Source organism: Amphiprion ocellaris, chromosome 23, assembly GCF_022539595.1.
Source record: "Amphiprion ocellaris isolate individual 3 ecotype Okinawa chromosome 23, ASM2253959v1, whole genome shotgun sequence".
In the NCBI taxonomy this organism is placed as follows: Eukaryota; Metazoa; Chordata; class Actinopteri; family Pomacentridae; genus Amphiprion; species Amphiprion ocellaris.
In genome coordinates, this window is record NC_072788.1 from 10,211,185 (window position 1) to 10,233,716 (window position 22,532).

Genomic DNA, 22,532 nt, shown 5'->3' on the forward strand with positions numbered 1-22,532 from the left:
AATTGAAGTCCATCCTCTTTCTGAATTCCATGAAGACTGTAATAAATACACTGACTTCCTCAAGGCTAGATTACTGTAACTCACTGCTGCAGAATATTAAAAAAAATGGAATCATTACACCTGGTTTATCATCTTTTAAAATTGATTTTAAGGTTCTTTTTATTTGTTTCTAAAGCAATACATAGCTTAGCATGTGGGTACATTTTTGAATTTATCTGCCTTTGCTTTATCTCAAGGCCTCTTAGATCGTCACACCAGCTGTTTCAAACTGTTCCGTGATCAAGGCTAGTGGTTGAAAGAGGTCATGCTTGTGCAGTTGCAGCTCAAATGCTTTGGAATGACCCGTCTTCTCTTAATCAAATATTCCTTCTCCACTGATATTTTTAAGAAAAATCTCAAGGCATACATGTTTTCAATGACTTTTGGCTCCCCTAATGGCCTTATTATTATGATTAATGTATGCATTTGGCCATCTCAGGTTGTTTTAAACCTGCAACATGAAGAAACTTGATTCAAATTGAAAAAATTGGGACACAATTGGAGGAGAAACTGATTCTGATTCCACAAAGATGAGAAAGCCATTGCTCAATATTATGAGAGGATACACTCACTATTATTATTCTATTTAAAGTCTCTGAAACAGAATCAGACCATCCTGTAGCCTCCAGCCCCCTTCACAATGTGCCATTGAATGACATTAAATATAAAAAAAGTATTTGAAAAACAACGGATATGACTAAGTCAAAAAATGTCTGTGGGGGAGTGTGCATGTAAGCAATTTCAACTGTAGACCTTCATTTCATTATTCAGTACAAGCCTATATTGCAGAGATAATCAGTGAAAAAACAGGGCCTATCAAAATGTGTGATCTACACTGCCCAAAGAAATAAAACAAATAGGAAAATTACTAAAAAATTATAGAATTTCTTATTTTACTTAGTTTATTAAAATGTTTCCCTTTTAAAAAATACAAAATATAATAATATATGCAATATAACACATACAAAATTACTGCCAATCACCGTAGTATTTAATGCTTTTTTTAAGTAAAAGTTTTATTTGTGTTTTTTTTAACAGAAAAAAAACATCTGTCTACATTCTGTCTGTCTGTGGTATACATCCTTATTATGACGTAAATGTGGAAAATTACCGTAAATTTTTCGAAATGGTAATTTTTTGTCATCTTGGAGCCCCAACTGCTGGAATATTATTGTTTGTTGTTGTGTTTAATGTTCGTCTGTTTTGTTATTGTTGCGTTGTTGTGTTTTGTTTAACTGGTTCATTGGCTTTTGTGGATGGGAGGACGTATTCTATATAACAAATCATCCCATAGTTGTTCTCCAAAATTCATCAGGATGCTTTTGGGGGTGCTGGTGTAAAACATCTTGATACTAGAAGAACTCCAACACAAACCACCAGTTGCTTGCAGCGCCTGAAGGCGGTCCTGTGCGCAATGACGTCTCCTGCAGCGGGCTGGACTCGGGCAGAACTCAGATGATGGGGATTATACAGCGGTGCTCTGGAGGTGGTTTTTGGAAAGTGCTGCTGGTCTGGCTGACAGCTCCATGAACGCGCTGAGGAAGTTTGGCTGAGGAGCTGTGCGCAGCATGGGCACCGGGGATTACATCTGCGTGACGCTGCGCGGTGGTGCGCCCTGGGGATTCACCCTGCGAGAGGGAGAGGGAGACACATACAGACCTTTTATTGTCTCACAGGTATGTATTTATTTTTCTATTTATGCGTGTATATATCTAGTAAGATGCTCCACTTAATTGTGAATAAATATTTATGTGTTTAGAATTCTGCCAGTCTCCTCTCAGGCTGTTGATGAGTCATCTGGTGATGGTACAATCGGCCACATGAAAGTTTCTACAAATGTTCTTGAGCTCCTTCGCTTGAAATTCCCCGTGGATGCATGTATCATCAGAGCTTTCTTGAGAAATTCTGTGGAAAACAAATACATGTTTTATGAAAAAGCTGACTACTCTTTGGGGAGAGAATTTATTCCCAGCAGTGCGTGTCTGCATTTTTGTGTGCGTTGGCCGTGTTTTGGTGAGAGATTCCTCGGCACCCTTATATGGTCAAGGCCAAGACAGAGTGTGAAGCTCAGGGCAGTGAGATCTGCTATCAGTCACAAAGACTACAGCAAGAAAACAAAGCATCATTTAGAGCAGTGACTAACATGAAGTGTGAAATGTGCTTAATGGTAATGGAAACAAGCACAAAGAGTCATAGAGGTTTGGGCAAAACCTCTATGATCATGCAGGTATCACTTTTAAAAGCATTCAAATAAGTGATAGGAAGGAGAGCAGGCAAATTTCATATAGGCTGTATGAATATTTCAGCTGTGGGACATTTGTTTAATCTGATAATGAGGTAGTAAACCTGAGATGTTGGGTTTTATCTGCTCCCAGGTGAGTCTTGATGAAGCCACTTCTCTTATGATCTACAGCAGGTATTCTGTTACATACTGTAGTGATGCTATACAGTAACCTAAACTGATATTATTCTTCAGTGCTTTATATTGTTGCCTATTTACATGTTAATTTTTTTATGATTTTATCTATCCACCACACCTTGTTACATCTTAATGTGCAACCTTTTAATGCTTGTTATACAAATTGGGATACTTTTTAAACTGGTCAACAGCTTTTTGAAGTGCATGTGTTCATAAATTGTACAGCAGGTCATTGTTTGGAATTGTTTGTACAGAATGTAATAAACATAAATGACAGTCCAGCTATAACAGGATCTATGTGAGATACTTGGATCACATTAACTCTGTGTTCTTTAAAGGCACGCATTCAGTTTTAAATGTGTAAAATACTAAAATGAAAATGTCAGTAGTGCAGATATGCAGAGGGAGCTGATTCAACACTTCTTTCTTTAGCTATTTTGCAGTGATGTATGCAGCACTGAAAGGTAAAGCCAGGTGGCTCTACTTTGACGAGCTGCTGAGACTCTATATATGGTACTCAGGCTGTACAGATCTCTCATCAACTTGGCGTCTAAGTAGTGAACATGTAAATGTTTTTCTTATGCTTCATTCCTGTGACATAAAAGCCCCACCGGAAAGAAACAATAGATCAGTCAAGTGACAGATGCTTAACCTGTTTCCAACAACTCAAGCCAAAATAGCTGTGACTTTAACTGAGATTTCAGTTTATTCTAGATATTATTTTTGCATTTGACAGCGTGAAACGGTCCTTTTTATGTTTGCTACTGAAGCAATGAGCTCACACACCTTTATTCTGAAAGAAATTCAGAAAAGAACATATAATTTTATGGCCTCTTTTGAAGTAGTTTCCATAAGTTGTACTGAAATATCTCAGTAATAGAGCATACATGAGGAAGTCCAAGATCCAGTCAGAATTTTACACAAACTCATTCTGGTGGATCCACAGAATCCTTAAAATACTGTTAGTTTTCATTTAAACAAATACCCTATAAAGTCTGGTGTTGAAAAATTATCGCACTTGGGCTCACGTAACCCTTACAAACTAGTGTGCTAAAAATAGGAACTACCATGAGGTTTAATAAGCAAAACAAATGCGAAAATCTCCATTCTTTCTCCCTATATGGGGGGAATGCCCCCCACTTCTAATGCCTGTTTAGGTTTTAATTACCTTGTGAAACTTTACTGTCTAATTTTAGACATAAATGTGATGTTTTAAAGTATTCTAGCCTCCAAAGTGTTCTCATGTGTTACATAAGAGTCTTGTGAATATGTTGCATTTAATTGTGGGACTATTAAAGTGAAATAGCTACACATGATGCATAGGCCTCGGTCTGGGACATCTGGGGGGTTTAGTCTACCTCATCTGGAAGGCATAACTCTGAGCATACCTCCAAACTCCTCTAGTGGGAAGGACAGCGAGCCAAGTCTCTTAGTTAAAAGTCAGAAAGTACAAACATACCAAGATCATGGCAAATTCTCTTAAGCTAGAGGCTCTCCTGCATCTGATAAAATGTTTTTTTAAGACTCTGTTCAATGTAGTGGAAACTGTTTCCTGAGAGAAAGTGATTGTTCGGTGTACTGACAAGCAGTGCAGCGTCAGGGCATGGGGTATCCACTCTTAAAAGGTTCTTTCCATATAAGGGAGGTTGTATTTTTCTTCTTATTTGGAGTCCTGGCCCGAGTACAAAGTTGATGAGGTCACTTTATTTTTAAAGCTACAGAAGCTGCACAATACAAAGTTGGACTTGTCATGTCCTCAGTGGTAAATGGGAGCAAATGTGCAAAGATTTTCAGCGTAATGTGCAATAAGATATCCCAAAAATAACGAGATATCCTCCCAACCTGAACAGGAGACATTTTTAGCCTAATTACTAAAGTATGTCATCTTGGTATGTGGAATGTCAACATGCATCAGATCAGTTATGGAACGCTGAATGACGAAGTAGTTGTAGTCTCAAAGCGAGTCTGCAACAGGTTTGGGGTCTTTTAATGAGAACATATTATATTCAGCATGAAATTATATTCATAGCTTGAACTGATAGTCCTCTCCGCCAGGATTATCTTGCCTTCTACAGAGCAAAGACCACTATTGTTGCTGATGCTTCAGCACTAATGGTGCACCATAGGAACCTTATTAAGCTGCCAAGCAATCAGCAAAATGCCACTGCCTCAGTCATTCACTGCTGTTTTCCCGGAATAAACAAAGCGCTCCACAGCTCCTTCCATTACTGGAGAGTTGCCGTTGTGTTTTGCAGCAAACTGTCTCTGTTCTGGGCCTGGGAGAAAGCAGTGACCTCAGATGATGACTTATGTTTGTTCTTTGTCCTTTTCTGTTTCACATCCTCTAAAGAAATTAAAGCCAATGCTGCAAGAGATTTATATTTTGACGGAATAATAATGTGTCGCGGAAATTCTGGCTGTGGCTTCTTTGTGTCAACTTCAAGCAAGGTGTAGTTGCTGTGACTAAGCAGATGATGGTAAAATAAAAGGTGTTAGGTGTTGCGTGATAATGAAGCAATAAATTAACTGTGAATATGTACTGACTTAAGATTTAAAATCCAGGATTTTTATGTCAAATACCTGTTTCTGCCACTCAACTGAAAGCACACAATTTATGTTAGTATATTAAAGTTATGGTTGGTGGTGCATGTGGTATTTTGACTGATGCCCTATTTTGAAACCTGTGTATGAAATATGTTAATACACTGTATGTTCTTTAACACTCTCCCTTTTTTTTCTTCCTTTAGTTGAGGTTGGAAAAGTTATCTTAAGCTCCCTTTGAGTTTTAGTGTGCAGAATTATGTGTGTTCAGAGTTTCAGAAAGCTTTTAGATTCTTCTGAAGTTTTTCTGTGCTCACCTAAACTCTCAGTTTAAAGCTTGTCCCTGGCGGCAGGATTCATGGCTTCACAACTAGATTTAAACTTAAACCTGCTTCAATATGGAATCTCAAAACACTTTAATGATGTATTAGACATGTTGCATTCAGTCAATAAATAAGTCAGGTAATTTAGAATATGTTTCAAAGCAGCATTTTTATATATCTTCAACTCTACCTGGATGGAATCTTTCAGAAAGTTGTTTTAAAACTAAAAGTATGCTGATACTAATCTATCTGTCATAGGCCAATATCAGCCAAGCGATATGTCAGTTGGGCTCTAATGAAAACTGCTCTGTAGTACTATTAGCTGTAAAAACTCTATGGGATAGCTATACAAGTAAATAATAATTTCAACAAAGCACACAATAAAACCTAAATTCCTAATAGCATCCAATGTGGTAATGCACCATCACATGTTTTCAATCTGTGCCACAGTAAAAACTGAACTGGAGCTTGACATTAAAATTTCAAATTGCAATATCGGTTAGAAAAATTAAGTTGTTCCCCCAAATTGATCGGCTTCAGCGTGACACAATATATGTCAGCAAATGCAGCATGTGACCCTCCTCTAGTGGAAAGCATCTCCTCTCTCAAGAAGCGAGTGAATGAAGACATTACATGTAAATCCTCCCACATGGTGTGAGTTTTACCTGCATGGCAGCTGGAAAATATTTGCCTGAAATGTAAAAAGCATAATTGCTCAAAGCTGCAAAGGGAAGGAACTGCCCCGAGCTGTACCGACACATTATGCAGTCCTGTGTTTCCTGTGATTTTCTGTTGTATTTAAGCCTATTAAATGTATTATTTGAAAATGGGCTTATGGTGCTGTTTAATTACAGCCCCCCCATGATGTCAGCAGTAAATGTGATAATTAGATTTTTAAAAAGACTTTATTTGAAAAAGACTAGCCAGTGCTGTTTATGTTCCAGTCTTCTGACACCTACATTTGTCTGTTATGCTCTCCAGGAGAACTACTGCATATGGGCTTCTCTTTACAAGCAGCACACTGCAAACACTGGGTTGTATTTGAATCCTTTGAACGTTGTCTGACTGTGTGTGTTTGTGTTGCGAGGAGAGACAACGACAAATGTTTCCCCTCCTTTTTTGGGAGCACCGAACGGTTGCTGTGGCATTCCAGACAAAACCATCCTCCCTGTAGTGAGGTGTGAGTCCCAGTGGACAGATACACCGACTGCCTTATAGGGACTGTTTGCACAATGTTACCTCTTAAAAAGTGGAAGTAGCATGGAGTAGCGGTGGGGAGGGTTTGTCTGAAAGTTACTTTAAAATATCTTGTATATATGTGTCCATTTTATTGCCCTGGATTCTGCTTGTATTAGAGTCAGACTTGTGTCTTGGATACGATGTACTCCAGCTATATTTGTGTATAAATAGTGCTTTTGTTGAATGCAAAGAAGTCTGATTTTGCCTTTGAAATATCAGTGAAGAAACAAAAGTACTGACAAAACAAACAGATTTCATTGGGATCAATGGACAGAGCAAATTTCAGAATCTATGCCAACAAAAAAAAGTGTGTTTTTCAACTTTTTCTTCCTTTTTATGTGTTCTGGTCATTCAGAGATTCACCTCCTTCTCCTTCCGCAGTAAAATGTGTGCATGTGTCACCATCTAGTGACAGAGATGTTTTACTGCAATCACGTCTGGAGCTGTATTAAATACGAGATAAGTTACATTCAGTTGTAAAGTTATAGCATTGTTTTATTTGTTGTCCTGTATTGTCACACTAAAATATGAATGTGTTCCTTATAGCTATTCACTGTGTGTATTTAGATCAGTACACTTGCAAACAGAACAGTTTTGTGTGTTATTTTACCACATGTTGTCAGCTATGTTATATCTTTTTCATTTCACTACATGTGATTGTACCAAGAGCAGAAAGGCATCAGAAAACACAATTTCCATTCATGTTATTGTGTGTTGTATTGCTAACATAAGCAGGGAAATAGAAGAATGTGTGTCATTCTGAGAACCTTTTATTACAAGACACCTGCAGAGAGACTCTAGTGGTATGATAAAACATTTCAACTTGTTGCCACTTTAGCAAATTCATTGATGGAATATTTATTCATATTTAGTGTCAAAAATTCATCTGTGTTGATTCTGATTTTATAAGCATTACTCTTTAAACTTGTAAATGAATCCTTCAGGATAATTAAGATACATGACTTCTATATGATGAGATTTAAGACTATGTTCATGGTATGTTTTTATTTGACAATCAACAGCAGAGAAGCACGAGGATTATATGTGACTGGAATTAACATTTGAAAATGATTACTCATCTCATGTTCTTCCTAAAGCAATGCATTTGTAATATTTGCAAGATCTCTTAACCTATTTCCTGAAAGCACATCCTCTAATTGCACAGTACTAAAGTCATAATTTATCCTCCTGGCTGCATAAGTGGCCTTTTGTGAAGAATTTATGGGGTATTTCTTCTTATTAAATCCTCTTATTAATGAACCATTTTATAGGCTTCAGGAACCAATTACAAGAAAATGAAACCATCAGTCATTAGTTTAACTGTGTAAAGAGGTGCCCTTTAAATGGATCTGCGCAGAGCTGGCCTGCAGCTAGAATAAGCAGCGGCACAGTTGAGATTCAAGGCAGTATTGTCAGTTTTATCATCTTAGAACCAAGCATGTGTGAACTGTGCAGATTGTTGCTTGACTCAACAGTGACTTCATGCATTTTGAGTAAAATTAATCATATTTTATTTCTCTAACAAATTAATTATAACAGTGTGCACACATTGTCTTTCTGGCCTGACTTGAACTTGGTGCACATCAAAAGAGACGTCCAATTAAAAAATCAACAGAGGGAGTCCCTCAGCAAATGCGCTTTGCTTTGTGCTAAACATAAATCATTGCTTAGTCACACGAATGCTCTATTTTGCCTTGCATCAATATCATTTGCACCCTGATCCTTATACTTAGGAAAATGCATGTTTTTGTCCTTTTTTGAGCCTAAAATACTGCTAAAATACTCCAGTCCTGGATTTGTGACACTGACCTGGAGGATAAGTGTCTGTTTTCTGACCCTAGTAGCAACTGACAACATTTCAAACATGATTTATTTTAGCTTCCTGCAAATAGCTGCACTGTCATAGCTGGGCTGCATGAAGGTTAGAGGGCAGTTCTCACACTTGGAGGATCCCCGCTGTACAGCTGTTCAACTTCTTTATCTGAGTTTGTACATTTTTGTTGAGTCGCCTGCAGTTGTGGACACTGATGCTGCTCTTTTGGTGAAGAACTGATATCTGGTGAATTTTGCCTTCCACAGGTCGAGGACGATGGTCGTGCCTTCCTGGCTGGAATACAGGAAGGCGACGAGGTGGTCTCAGTCAACGGGGAGCCGTGTGCCGATCTCACCCTTTTACAAGCGTTTGATCTCATTGACACATCGATCGACTGTCTGCAGCTGCTTCTCAAAAGGTAGAGCTACATGCTAGTTATTAGTGGAGAGCATACAAGGATTGTGTGTCAACAGTAAAACAAAAAACGGATGCACAATATCAAGCTGTGTTCATCAAAAAAATCTGTGCATTCCATCCAGAGCACTTAATAAAATGCATGGTTACAAAAATAGAGAATTGTGAGGCCAATTTAAATTAATTTCTTTAATTGATAACACACAATGAAATTCAGTTTTTCCAAATGAAGTTAAAAAATAGCATTAATGCTACTAGTTTAAGTTAGGTACCTAAATCATTAGATTCCTCTCTAATGAACAGTTTGAATTGCTGCTACTTAGTTTTTGGAAAAGTCAACTTGAAGTATGTGGTTCTTCCAACCTAAGTATTTGCTTTACCCAAACATAAAATAAAAACTGTGAAAACCAGAACACTTAATGAGATTAATTCAAAATGTGCCTTTCTTCAACTACACCTCAAATACACCTTTCTTCACAGTGTAGATGAACTTTTGATTTGCAGACATTGCTTTGACGTGTTATGTTGACATAATAAAGTTTGTAATTACGTCAACTTAATATTGTGTGTAATTTTAACTCAAATTTTGGAGTTAGTTGTTTTACAGCTAAATTCATGTTGAGGTAACTTAATGAAATTGGCTTGGTAACCTAATTTTCCTTCGTCTTGAGTTCAGCATTTCAAGTCCCCTCCTCTGTCTTGACATACCTTAACATTACTCAGTGTAGTGTGTTGTTGGTTGAACATAATTTCTTTAAAAATCTTTGTAATTCAAAAAGATTGTTGCAAACTGTTGCTGCATTGTTGTTGTTGCTGCTGCTGTTATTGCTGTTATTGTTGAACCAAAATATTTTTTTAAAAGTGTAAATCTATGAGGATGATTCAATAATGCTGCAAAGCATATCATGACAACTGAGCCATGCAGCACTATAAGTCCTTGGTGTTCACAACAGCATTGCAAACTGATTATTGCACCATTGTATTAGCATTTAGATAGCATGTTGTTTTATGACCTGTGTCCCTTTGCATAGTACAGTGAACCACTGACTGTCTTTGTGCATCCATGTTTGTGTGTCTTTTAGTGAGGTAATGTGTGCCAGCCATGCTGACCTTCTAACTGACTTAGCCAAGGTGTTACAGATTTGTGTGTCTGATTGGCATTCAGCTGCTCAGCCATTACTCAGTTGGCATTGCCAGCCTGTTTATCAGGCTGACATGTCCTCAAATAGGGCTGCATGTTCTTTAATGAGCCTGTATCTGAACTGTATGCAGTTGTTTTCAAGGCAGGTTAAAGCAGAATCTACTTGTTAGATGTAGGTATTTCAAAATGTATAGATTCTATCTTATACAGCACAGGTTTTTTTGTGTTAATCATGTTTCCTTTACTGCATATAGAATTCAGTTTTTGTAGACTTGGAGAGCAAATGACCTCAGCTTGAAGTTATCAGTATATATGAAGATACATCAGTCTTCCCCATTTGGAGAAAAGGGGGAGTCTTTAAAGTCTAATTCACTTAAATTCAATAACTGCAGTCACAGATAATGATATTCTGTCACGCTATTCCAGGCTGACCTTGAAAGTGGAAATTAGGCAAAGTGATGTTTATGCGTGATTAGTTTCCACTTCAGTGCCCTGACCTTTTTGATTAACTTGCTGAATGAGGATTAAATCTACTTGATTGCTTTGACAACTTCAGCAGCACAAGAGAGGCTTGAATCCAATGGTTATATTTATCAGGGCAAATAAGTTCTTGTTGAAACAATGTGTGCCATAAAGATCAAAACAGGTTTGCATTGCAGATCTCTGTCCTTTTTATAGAAGTAAACAAAAAAAATTATTCTGCTGATACAAAATTAGATGATTTTAAGGTAAAATACACACTTACTACTTGTTTTGATTTCTTTGAAAGGTACTTGCAGTGTGAAGTTAGTGAGGTGGCATTTGATTATAAATCTTCTTATTTAACTCTTTATTCATCTTAAAATGCACATATCCAAACAGTCAAATAAAATGTGAAGTGGAATTGTCTCCTATTAATCTTAATTAGGACACATTTTGTTCATTCTCATCGCTCATTGCTGTTCTCCTCCTCTTCTCTGAAAGATATCACTCCATCTCCTCTGAAGACTATGAATCTGAAGGGACATACAGTGATGAGAGGGCCTCTGCTGGTGAGGCTTCAGAGAGCACCACCCTCCATATCTTCTCCCCAACGCACAGGTCTGAAATCCCAAGAGAACTCTACATATCTGAGTCCCAGGATGAGGCTTACTGTGTGGAGCTGGACAGTGATATTAAGGTCCCCGAAGGACCCCAGTTGCTTTGCACTGAGCTACATATTTCCTCGTCTGATGATCGAAGTGGCCAGGAGCCCATTTTTAAGACAAATGAGGACAAAGTGCAGCGATGCTTCTCCTCAGGGGAAATGGTGGAGCTCCAGGTGTCCATGTCTTCGCAAACCTTGGATGACGTGGGTTGCACCTCTCTTGGAAGCGCTCGTGGGTTTGAAGGGGAAGTCTCAAACAGAGAAGCTGTTGAGACCATCAATACCACCATCACCGCATCACACTATGTGCCATCTTCTGTCAGAGAGCCGCTCAGCCAGTATGGAGTGGTCAGCTCACCCTCCATGCAGGGGCAAGTGGAGGTCATTTTTCAGCAGCAGCAGCAGCCGGCAGCAGCATCCGGAGCAGGGAGGGGCATCCTGAGCGTGGGTGGCCCCAGGGTCAGTGAAAGTGTTGGATCCCAAAGTGAAGGAGAAGAAGGAGGCAGGGGGCACTGTGAGGGTGTCCCTGGGTCCTTTAGTGTCTCATTTGAAATTCCCCCAGAAGACGCAACAGCAGCAAACGAGCAGGACTCGGATTCTGAGGGGGATCAAGACAAACCAAACAAGCATCGGGCAAGGCACGCCAGTAAGTACCACTGGACCATTTCCATTTGTATTATCCCAGCATGCATTCTGTGTCTTTGTGCTCCTGGGTGTGTGAGTAATAAGGATCAATTCTTTAAGGGGCAGTCTGCAACGCTCAATTACATTTGTCAACATGTGTGCATTCCAAAGCCTGATTTCAAAGTGTGTGTCCTCCTTAAAATAGCGTCTCTCACTGCAGTTGGAGGAGGGCGCTCATTCCTTTGAATGGAAGTAGATACATCCGGGTCTAGCCTGAACTGTGATAGAACCAAAGTGACAGTAGGAAGATACCACGTAGATGTGACATTCCACAATATAAAGTGTAAAAAAAAAAAAAAAAAAAAAAAAGGGTTAAAAAAAGACACTGAATTGATCATATGCAAGAAAATGCTGCACCTTCTAAAAAACTATCCTTTTGAAGAGGCGTGATGGTGAATATAGATACTGAGGCGTTCCTCTGAGCTGTGTGGAAGACATAAATATAACACCAGCACGCTGATGATGCCTGCAGAAGTGGCCCTTTGACAGACACCAGCATGTGCTCCCTTAGACCGTTACCTGATCCTTTCAAACTGGGTGCTTTAACTGAGCTAAAAAAGTGAGTCTGTTGCTCACTCCCGCTGTCTCCTGCACCTTCAGGTTAGTCTTGCAAGAATATGAAAAACTAAGCCTGCTTGTTATTTATATTGTAGCCTGACATTATTGGATGGTTTGAGATGGGTTTTGTCGTGTAACATCTGTTATAAGATTGGCCCACGTCAGAAAATGTGATAGATTTAAATAAGAGCAGGGTTTTGTTTTGTTTTTTAAAGTGGGCAGCTTGTCAACTTACAGATAAGGACTGGTAAAGACGCTCCAGTCCTGGTGAATTTATTGCATGCAGGCTATCTTTAATCTCGCTCAGTTCGTATTCCTGAACAACTGATTTAATGTAGTGCATTGTCTGTGAACAAATGAGAATATTAGACATGGGTCACAGAACTTCAGCATTGCTTTATGGGTTGATGTTTTATGTTCAGCTGAATGACCACAGTTGGAGTAATACAATCACAAATGTCTAGCAATAGGTGGATAAATATTACACGTGGACTGAGAATATGCTACATATATCATTTCTTCTGTGATTTAAACAGTTAATTGCTTAGTTTACAGTCCAGTGATGCAAGTTCAGATTAGTTCAACCACAGTCACGTAGCATTAATAATTTGTTGTCATATCTGGTTGTGCTTCTTCTATTTGCATTTGATGTGTTTTTATACAGTTGATATCTTTGTGTCATTGTAATTTTGCAAGCTGAAATTAATTGCTTTGCACCTTGCCTTTGTTTTGAAATGTAATTTTGTCATCTGTCACCAAGTTACTTGTGCAAATTCTGTCGATGAGTCGTTAATCAAGATACAGTTTATTTTGTAACTCATATTCAGGGTGAGCATGTTGCAAAACCAGCTTTCCACATTTAGAATTTTGAGTAGTTTCATTAATTACATGAGCAATGCCATACTATGTGCAAGGACTGCCTTGAGCTTGTCCTTAAGTAAGCGATCAAAGAGCTGAAAAGTTCAAACAAAATTTGAATTAATTGAGGTCGAGGGAACACTGTTACAAGAATTGAAAGTTGTTGTTTTTTTAACTTAAACATGCAGATTTAAATGCTTTGATGTTTTATCTTTTTTGTAAGTTATTAATACCTTTAATTTCAGAGGGAATTTGTCCAAGCGATACACTTCTAAAAAGAAATTGCCATTAAGGACCCTTTTACAAACCCACTCTAAACACAGAACTCTCTCTTTTCTTTCGCTGCACAGGGCTCAGGCGTAGCGAGAGTCTGTCTGAGAAGCAGGTGAAGGAGGCCAAGTCCAAATGTAAACGTATTGCTCTCCTTCTTACGGCCGCTCCACCCAACCCCAATAACAAGGGGGTTTTGATGTTCAAGAAGCATCGTCAGAGGGTCAAGAAATACACACTTGTAAGCTACGGCACGGGAGAAGACGAGCCAAAGTCCAGCGACGAAGAGGACGAGGATAACGGAGACGACAAGCAAGAAACTTCAACTGTTGAATTTACCTTTGTGGCTCCTACTGATTCTGAAATAGACAAGCATTTTTTCACTAATGCCAACAGTAGCAAAGGAGTGCTAACTTTAAACTGGGACAAAGGTCTCCTCGAAATTGAGAGGAACTTGAGAAACCAAACAGGGATGGAGTGTTTGCCTGAAACCAAAGGAAAGGGTGCCCTCATGTTTGCCCAGCGGCGTCAGAGAATGGATGAGATTTCTGCTGAGCACGATGAGCTTAGGCGCCAAGGGATGCCCGTTGAAGGAGTGCAGGAGGTTGAAAAGAAGGTGATGGAGCACTCCTACATGCTGTCCACAACAGAGGGCCATGCTTATATGGATGTAAATATACACCAACAAAGCCAACAACAGTACCAGCAATATCAAGAACAACAGTACTATGAGCAACAACAGAACTACCAACAGCAGCAACAATACCAACAGCAACAACAATACCAACAGCAACAACAATACCAACAACAATATCAACAGCAGCAGCAGTATGAACAAAGGCATTATCAGCAACAGCAAATTTATCAGCCACAGCAAGAATATCATCAAGAGCAACAGCAAATGCAGCACTATTCAACAAACATCAATGGCACAGTGCAACATCAAACCACTGAAATGCAGAGTTCTTTCAGCAATCGTACTGCAAAGCCATTCACAGCAGAAAACATGGTCGCTACTCCTTATTCTCATGCAATGAGTGGGACCAATCAAGAGTCTGTGGGTCAAGGAGAGCAGATAGCATCCCGTGATGAGCGCATTTCGACTCCCGCAATTAGGACAGGCATTTTGTTGGATACAAGGAGAAAGACTACTGGCAAACCAATGTTCACTTTTAAAGACGCCCCAAAAGTATCACCTAACCCAGCATTGCTGAATCTTCTCAACAGGAGCGATAAAAAGTTGGGTTTTGAGTCAGGACCTGAGGAAGACTACCTGAGCCTTGGGGCTGAGGCTTGTAATTTTCTCCAATCTCAGCGAGTTAAACACAAGACTCCTCCACCAGTTGCCCCAAAGCCTGTGATCAACCCCAACTCTCCTCCTTGGTCTGCGCAGTTAGAAGCGACCAACCAGGACATGCCTCAGTGTGCTGAAAATAGTCTGTCCACACCTGCTGTAGCCCCCACCGCAGAGGCTACTCCTGCTCCAGAACTAGAGCCAACCCCTGCACCTGCCCCTGAGCCCTCTCCCCCTCCTGCCCAACAGGAGACTCCTGCCAGCACCGCCCCAGCAGAACAACAAGCATGGACTCTTCCGGAGCCTGAATCTCAGCAACAGCCTCTGCAAGTGGCAGCTCAGGAGGCAAATGGCCATATGAATTCTGCTCTGCAGTCTGAGTCTTCTCCCGTGACTTCCTGGGGTGCAGCACAAACACAAGCACAACAACAGCCACCTCCCAATTCTTGGCATCCAGCTCAGGTGCATCCCCAGGCACCACCTCCAAGTGAGTCTCCACCACAGCCACCTTGGGTGACACATCAGCCTCCTCAGAACCAAGTACAGCTTCAACCCCCAACAAATTCTTGGAGCCCCCAAATACAACCTACCTGGGCTCAACCTCATGAGCAGCCACAGTCCCAGCAGCAGGTTCAGTCACCCTGGACACATCCAAATGAACAGGCCCACCTACATCAAATGCAGCCAGCCTGGGGTCAAGCTCAAGAACCAGTGCAGCCGCAGCCCCAGGTCCCATGGACACAGCCATCCCAAACAGACTCTCAACCTCAACCACCATGGGTGCAACAACCCCAGAAACAATCTCAAGCACAACCTCCTTGGGCTCAACAGGTTCAGCCAGAATCCCAATCACAACTGCCGTGGGCTCAGCAACCACAACCACAGCATCAGGCTCCACAACAAACGTGGCAACAAGCCCAAGCACCAGGTCATCCTCAACCGCCTTGGGCCTCAATTCAGCCTCAAACGTCTCAGCAACCTTCAATTAATGCATGGCCCCCATCACAAACCCAAGCCCAAGCTCAGCCTCCTTGGATGCAAGTAGCCCAACCACAACCTCAAGCACAGCCTCAAGCCAATTTAAATCCATGGGCACCTGTACCTGCCCAGGCCCAATCCCAACCTTCATGGGCTCAGCAACCTCCAGAACATGGTCAGCACCACATGAACACTTGGGCCCAGGAGCAAAATCAGGCCCAACATCAGGCTCAACGTCAGGCTCAACACCAGGCCCAACATCAGGCACCTTGGGCTCAGCCAGTTCTACCCCAGCCCTCACCACAGACAAATTGGCAACAGCCCACTTCAAAATCTCCACCAATGAACACATGGCCTCCAGCTCAAACACAGCCTCAGACACCTGTGAATACTTGGACACCGCAGTCACAGCAAGCGCCTGTGAATGTTTCAATGTCAACAGTGAACACTCGACCCTCTCCAAAACTTTGGCTTCAACCACAAAGTGCCCCACAAAGCCGGACCCCTCCTTCTCCACCACAGCGAATGCACTCTTTTACTATTGGTCAAAGAGCTTCATCACCCATCAACCCAATGGCCACTGTCTTAAACCCATCTTCCCAAGGTTCAGCTTTTGAGATGCCAGCTGTCAGAGGGAAAGGAGCTGATATGTTCGCCAAGAGGCAGTCTCGTATGGAGAAGTTTGTTGTGGACTCTCAGACTGTGGAAGCAAACAAGGCAGTCCGGTCAACGTCACCAGCTGCTTCCTTACCGAATGAGTGGAAATATACTCCCAATGTACGTGCTCCACCCCCAAGGGCATACAATCCTATTCAGTCTCCATCTTATCCCCCTGCAGCAACAAAGCAACCCCCTTCCAGTAGCCCATCAACCAAAGCAAAGAAAAAAGACAAAGCAAAACCGGCCCCTGCCCCTAAACCTCTTAATGTTATAGATGTCATGAAGCATCAACCCTATCAGCTAAATTCCTCACTCTTTATCTTTGGCCCTGGAGCAGAGGCTGTCAAACCTGCTTCACCTAAGCCCAGCTGTTCACCTCCTAATCCGCCTGTTGATAACCAGCCAGTTACATATGAGCAAATGGCTCCGGTTCAGCCAGCTGGACCATTTGGGGCCCCATACCCCCAGCAACCGTATGGGATGCCTATGCAGCCTATGATGCATGATGGCCACTATCAGCAACCCCAAGCTAATATTTATCCTCCCCCTAATCCTTATCAGCAACCACCTGGTGGTCCATACCAGCAAGCATATAACCAGCAATATCAACAACCTGCCCCACCTGCTTATCATCCCCAAGCCCCTCAGTCTCCAAACAATCCCTACCAACAGGCATTGCCGGCTGCTTACCAGCCAGCCAACAGCCCTCCCTATCTGGCAACTCCTTCTGCACCTTACCAGCCACAGCCTGCCAGTAGCTGCATTGCTCCTAGTTTTCCTGTGGCTGCTAGGGCTGAATCTACATCTGGTGGCAACACTGCAACTGCTCCTAAGCCTAAGTTTACAGCAAAAAAGAGCTCTGCTCAGGTGTGGAAGCCTACAGTAGCTGATAAAGAGTGATTCTCATAGAATCATGACACGCCAAGTGTCTGCTTTAAACAAAGGGTTTATGCTCTTGCAGTCCTCTGCCACATGGATGATTTTTAGCACATAAGTTGCTTTTGCAATATATTCACCTGCTCTTGTTTTTGTCATAGAACAGAGCTTGATGGTTTGTAAGTTTTGAAAGCTAAGGCATCCTGAACAAGTTAAGAGTAAGAATAGGATGTAAGTATATCTTATCAGATGAAAAGCAGTGAAAATGAACATTTTTATAGAAAATTGTGCAAAAAACACTATAAATTAATGCAATTTTATGTGAAAGATTGTAAAGTGGTGGCAATATAAGAATGTAGGGGGGCATAAAGCTCAGTGTGAAATGAAAGAAAGAAATGAGGGAAAAAACTAATTGGAAGTAATGGTAACAGACTGCGAGACAAGAAAGTTGATTTCTGAAAAGAAGAATATGCTAAATGTTGATTATATTAGTTAACAAACAAATACAAGTACACCAACTCTGTACAATGAAGTTGAATAAAGGAAACATTAAAAGTAAATAAAGGAAAACTAAAAATAAAGGGGTAAGTGAGAAGGGTGGGGTCTGTGGGGTGTCATGATACCAAGCAGAAGGGTTAAATTCACGATGTCAGGGATGTCAAGTGCAGAGATTATGTCACAACTCCAGAGTATCAGGTCATTTTTAGGACATAAAATAAATTGTTTCTTGTGACAACAAGCACTGGCTTGCTTAAACAGAAAATGTTTGATTAGTGAACCATTTTTTTTCCTTCTTCAGTGCCTTTTCCCAATGTTTCCATAGCTCCTACTGAAGTGGGTTGGTTTTATTTTAAGCTTTTTTACCAGCTGTTGCATCATGTTAGGTACTATATTTAAACTGCCTCATGAGAGGGAGTTGTGAGTTCCAGAGAGTAGGCTTCAATTTCAGCTGAAGCCAATGAAAGCTATTTCATTTCAGACCTTCATAGTATTTTTTTTTCTGATAACAGATACACACACACACATATATAGATATATAATCACACACTCTCTTCTTGGTTCATTCTTTTCCTGGTGTTGTTATATATACAGTATATATGAACAGATAATGAATGATATAAAAAAGAAGAATTGTTGAAAAGATAATCAGCCTAGTGATGCTCACAAATATATTTTTGTTACAGGGCTGTTTTTGTCCTTCATGCTCTTTTCTCTTTTCCTTTTTCTTTGTGTGTTTCTCTTCATAGTGCACTTTCTGTATGATTCACTGCAGTGCCATTAAACTGTCTTTTATCCTTGTTTGGTTTCCTTTCTTTTGTCCTTTCAGCATGCTTTTAGGGTTTCTTCTTTTTCTAGTCTCTTTTCATCTTGCTGAATTTCACCATTTCTCCACCTGTACTATAAATACTAACAGTTATTGTATATTTGCCCTGACAAAAATGTCAGTTGCAAATCAGTCAGAATTGCATCTGGTGGTTCAAACAGAATTCAGCAAAGAAATGAATTACAGCTTGGCAGTTGTCATCCGGATACACCTCATTATCCAAGTAACCTACTTATTCAGGAGTTGAGGTGAGTGCTGGAGAAGCACATTCCGACAGAATGACGACCTGCTGATGCATTTTTGAAGGGTATTATTAGATTGATGACTTCACTGTCACCTCATTGGATAATTCTGGAGGTCATACGAGTGGGCCCATGCTGAAATGCACACCCATGTTGTGTCATGCATTTTAAAAAAGGGCTCTTATTTGTTAAGTGGAAGTTTTAATATCATATGTTCTTAAGTTGGCAGATTTCTGCAGCTATATTTGGAGGAGTCTTTTTCCCCGCTGCCTCATTGACTGATTACACATGGATCTGTATCTGAGCCATAGTTGTTTGAAAGTTCCCTCTGAAGACAGCTTTGCATTTTAATGTTTGTATTATTCAGATTAGAAATTCATTTATATATGCATTCATGCAATGAAAGAAAAATGGAGACAACCACAACTTTACTTTAGCTTTAGAACCTACATAGTGTTAAATGTATGCTGATATGACTAAACTTTGGTACCGAATGCTGTATATTATCTATGTTTTAATCAAAATAAGACAGATGTTCTACATATAGATACTCTCAAATGCATTTTCTTGCACGCCTTGGCCATACATAAATTTACATAATTAGGGCTGCCTGCATGTGTCGACTATTTTGAACATCTGTCTCAAAATGGAACTCTCTGTATGCACACCATTATAGACTCTTAGGCTCTGCCCGTTTTTGAGATACAGTATTTTAAATTCTGCAGACTTGGCAGATAGGTAGACATAAACAATGTGCAAATACATAGCCATCCAGGCAATCTCCTTCAGCAGAATGAAAATATGACCTTAGATTTTATACTAATCTGCTCATACATTCATGTGCCTCTTCTAATCCAGGCCAGGACTGCTGCAGGCATTTTCAACCTACCAGATACCTGAGTCAGCAGAGAATTCATTCCCACTTGACTTGCTTAGCATTTGTCTTCTTTATAGCTGCACTCTCTGCTCTTTTATTCTTTTTTCCCCCCATCTTTTACTGTTTGCCGATAGTTCACATTTTTCACCAGGCGATGGCAGCACTGCCTTTCCTGCATGTGTGCAATATTCAACAGAACATATTGTAGGAGACAATGAACAGCACAGAGGTGCTTTGGAGTGAAGGGGGGTTTTACACGAAGCATTCAGTAGTCACATCTTATTACTCCTACAAAGCAATGCACTTCCAATGAAAACAAGCTAAATGTGGTTTACTTCGGGAAGCTCATAAGACAGTTGTTCTGAGAAATAAAACTGAAGTCCACTCTACTTGGACAAATGCGCAAGCACTGGGTTGAAGAGGCTTACTGTGGAATGGACGAATCCTCAATAAGTTTTAATAATAACACGTTTCATAGAGCTTTAAGCAGCTTTTGCAGCTAATTTATTTTGCTAGCTATTCCAGATTTCAATACCTATTTATATATTTATTGACAAAGACTAAAACACTGCAGTTTTACACATGAAGCACAATTTAAGAGTGGTACAGCACTTGAAAGAAGTATTTTGACTCTATTTTTCCACTGGTTTCCAAGCTGATTTGATTTGGCCCATCGGCCAGTCCAGCACAAATGAGCCCTTACTAAAATAAACGTGTCTGGATCTTTCTTTACAGGCGATTGGCAGGAGCTACTCCCTTTCCCCACCAGCCAGAGTACCGTTCACCGGCCAGAAATCAGCTTCAGCTTCTTCCTCCCCGAGGCCTCTAGCTCGGGCCCCCGTCCCTCCCCAAGCAAGGCAGACATCCTGGATGGAAAAAGGCCACAAACCCCCAACGCCCTGGGAGGCCGCCTCCCGGCACCCTCTGGGCCTGGTGGATGAAGCCTTTGCTTTCCAGAATCTCCAGCAAACCCTTGCTTCAAAAGTTCGCTTGGCAGCCCAGCGCAAAATGCTTCCTGAGCCTCCAGCAGAGTGGAAGGCTGGAGTTCCTTACCGAGGCCCCCAGAAAACAGGCAGCCAGACTTGGAGCCAGAGCCAAAGTCGCAGTCAGACTGGAGCACCGCTTCCATCATTCCTGTCCCCAACAAGGAGCCCCGTGTCCACCCCAGTCAGTCATGCTGGTTACAGGTCCCTGCCCAGACAGTGGCAGCCTCAGAAGCCTGTGATACATGCAAACCCGAGGCCCTCAGTGTCTTTGCCTGAGTGCCAGAGGCCCTTGGGAAGGCAAAATTACAAGTCTGTGTACACCAGCAACACTTGGAGTTGGAGGCGGTAGGATAAAGCCTGCCTGGTAGGATGCAGCCTGCGTTTTCTTTGATGAGTAAAATCACATTAATCACAGATTTCTTCGTACATTTACAAGCAGTTAGAGCATCTTTTTTACAATAGCTAAACAAACAATAGAATGTTGGTAAGGAAAGAAAGCTAAAATGGCAAAGAATTTGATAGATTTCTCCTGGTTTTGATACGACACTACCAATTTTTTTAAAGATGCATTCTACTGATTTTGCTATCGTAGCTTCAGTTTTAGATGAAATCATTTACTTTGCATGACATGATCAAATTAGAGAAAAGACATGTTTAGTTTGGACAACATTTGTAGATTCAGTAACATTAAACTGACATGTTTCTAGTTTGGTAAATACACTGAAGTGGGCCAGTTCATGAGATGGAGACGAGTATGTAGTTTAGAATGGATATAATGAGTATGAGTGGATCTAATTAGTAGAAAATAAGTCAGAAAGATTTGAGTGATTGTATATTAACAGTAGCTATCTTGAGACATAACTGAAATATACAATAACAGGTAACTGTAGTATCTTGGGAGAAGAGTTTTGTATGATAAGAGAAAGAAAGAACCAGAGATCCATCTTTCACGTAGTAAGTTACAAGTAAAGAGTGTTTCATTGCAGTTCATCCTGGTTTCATTTTCTGCTGTGGATGTATGCATTTAGCATGCAGGGTTCTTGGAGTGATTGTGCACTTTTTTTTTTTTGCTGGTTTTGTTTGATTTCCAGTCCATGAAACTTGAGGATGGTGCTTTTACAACAAGAAATTGCCTCAGTGTCCGATTGCAATTAGCGTTGCATTAGAAATGAGGTTTAAAACTTGGGCAAAGGTTAGTGCTATAACTCAGCATGTTGTGGGTGGACACGTTGTTATGTAATCTCGAATGAGTGAGATGAATTCACTTATCTACTAGGTGCATTTTAATCAGTGCATTAGCATGTGGCTAGTAAACACTTTTTTTGTGTACCTCGACAAACAAGTGAATTGTGACACTGTATATGAAAAATTAACTGAGGGATAATGGAGTTTCAGTTGGGAGTGAAAGTCAGATTGCTAAATGTGGGCAAATCCTAATTATGACAACAAAAGTGATTGTTTTAGTCAATAAAAAGGTTTACTGAGACTGGGAGAGCTGCAGAATGTAATGGACTTACATTTGATTTGGGCTTTTGCTATAGACTTGTAATCATCTCCAAAAATTAAAGCTAGGCTGGTGTTTCCACAGAGCATACATAATATCCTAATGTGATTCTCACCAAGAAATCTCATGAACATAAATAAGATTTATCACACGGCATTGTGTTGTGTCTCAACTGACTCACTTAGTGTGATGTTTTCATTGTACTGCTTCCATTCAAACAACACAAACTACGGTCCTTACACAGCTCCAGTAATCCATTTCAGCTGCAAACTAATTCAGATATATATTCACATTCAGCATTTCGCTAAATAAATTCAACCAAATAGCACCGTTTCACAACTTGCGCTGCGTGTTTGTGCTCTTTCC

The 22,532-nt window shown here is 40.5% G+C and overlaps 1 protein-coding gene across 2 annotated transcripts; it reads left to right on the forward strand.

Annotated features, from left to right (window-relative positions):
* The first annotated feature begins 1,537 nt into the window (after window positions 1-1,537).
* On the forward strand, window positions 1,538-22,322 carry LOC111564111 (synaptopodin-2). Of its 2 annotated transcripts, XM_023263464.3 has the most exons (5): window positions 1,538-1,715; window positions 8,641-8,792; window positions 10,893-11,701; window positions 13,506-16,474; window positions 20,412-22,322. In XM_023263464.3, exons 1-5 carry the CDS (start codon window positions 1,608-1,610, stop codon window positions 21,009-21,011), a joined length of 4,638 nt encoding a protein of 1,545 aa, XP_023119232.2. In that variant the 5' UTR covers window positions 1,538-1,607; the 3' UTR covers window positions 21,012-22,322. The 2 variants fall into 2 exon arrangements, with proteins under 2 accessions (XP_023119232.2, XP_023119231.2); XM_023263463.3 differs by lacking the exon at window positions 20,412-22,322 and having other exon boundaries at window positions 1,543-1,715; window positions 13,506-18,532.
* Window positions 22,323-22,532: the final 210 nt, after the last annotated feature.

Excerpts from the sequence above, each read along its gene's own strand:
- LOC111564111 (XM_023263463.3), top strand. The coding sequence starts at position 1,608 with ATGGGCACCGGGGATTACATCTGCGTGACGCTGCGCGGTGGTGCGCCC. Across the intron at positions 1,716-8,640 it reads GACCTTTTATTGTCTCACAG|GTCGAGGACGATGGTCGTGC; the intron begins GTATGTATTTAT and ends TGCCTTCCACAG. Across the intron at positions 8,793-10,892 it reads CTGCAGCTGCTTCTCAAAAG|ATATCACTCCATCTCCTCTG; the intron begins GTAGAGCTACAT and ends CTTCTCTGAAAG.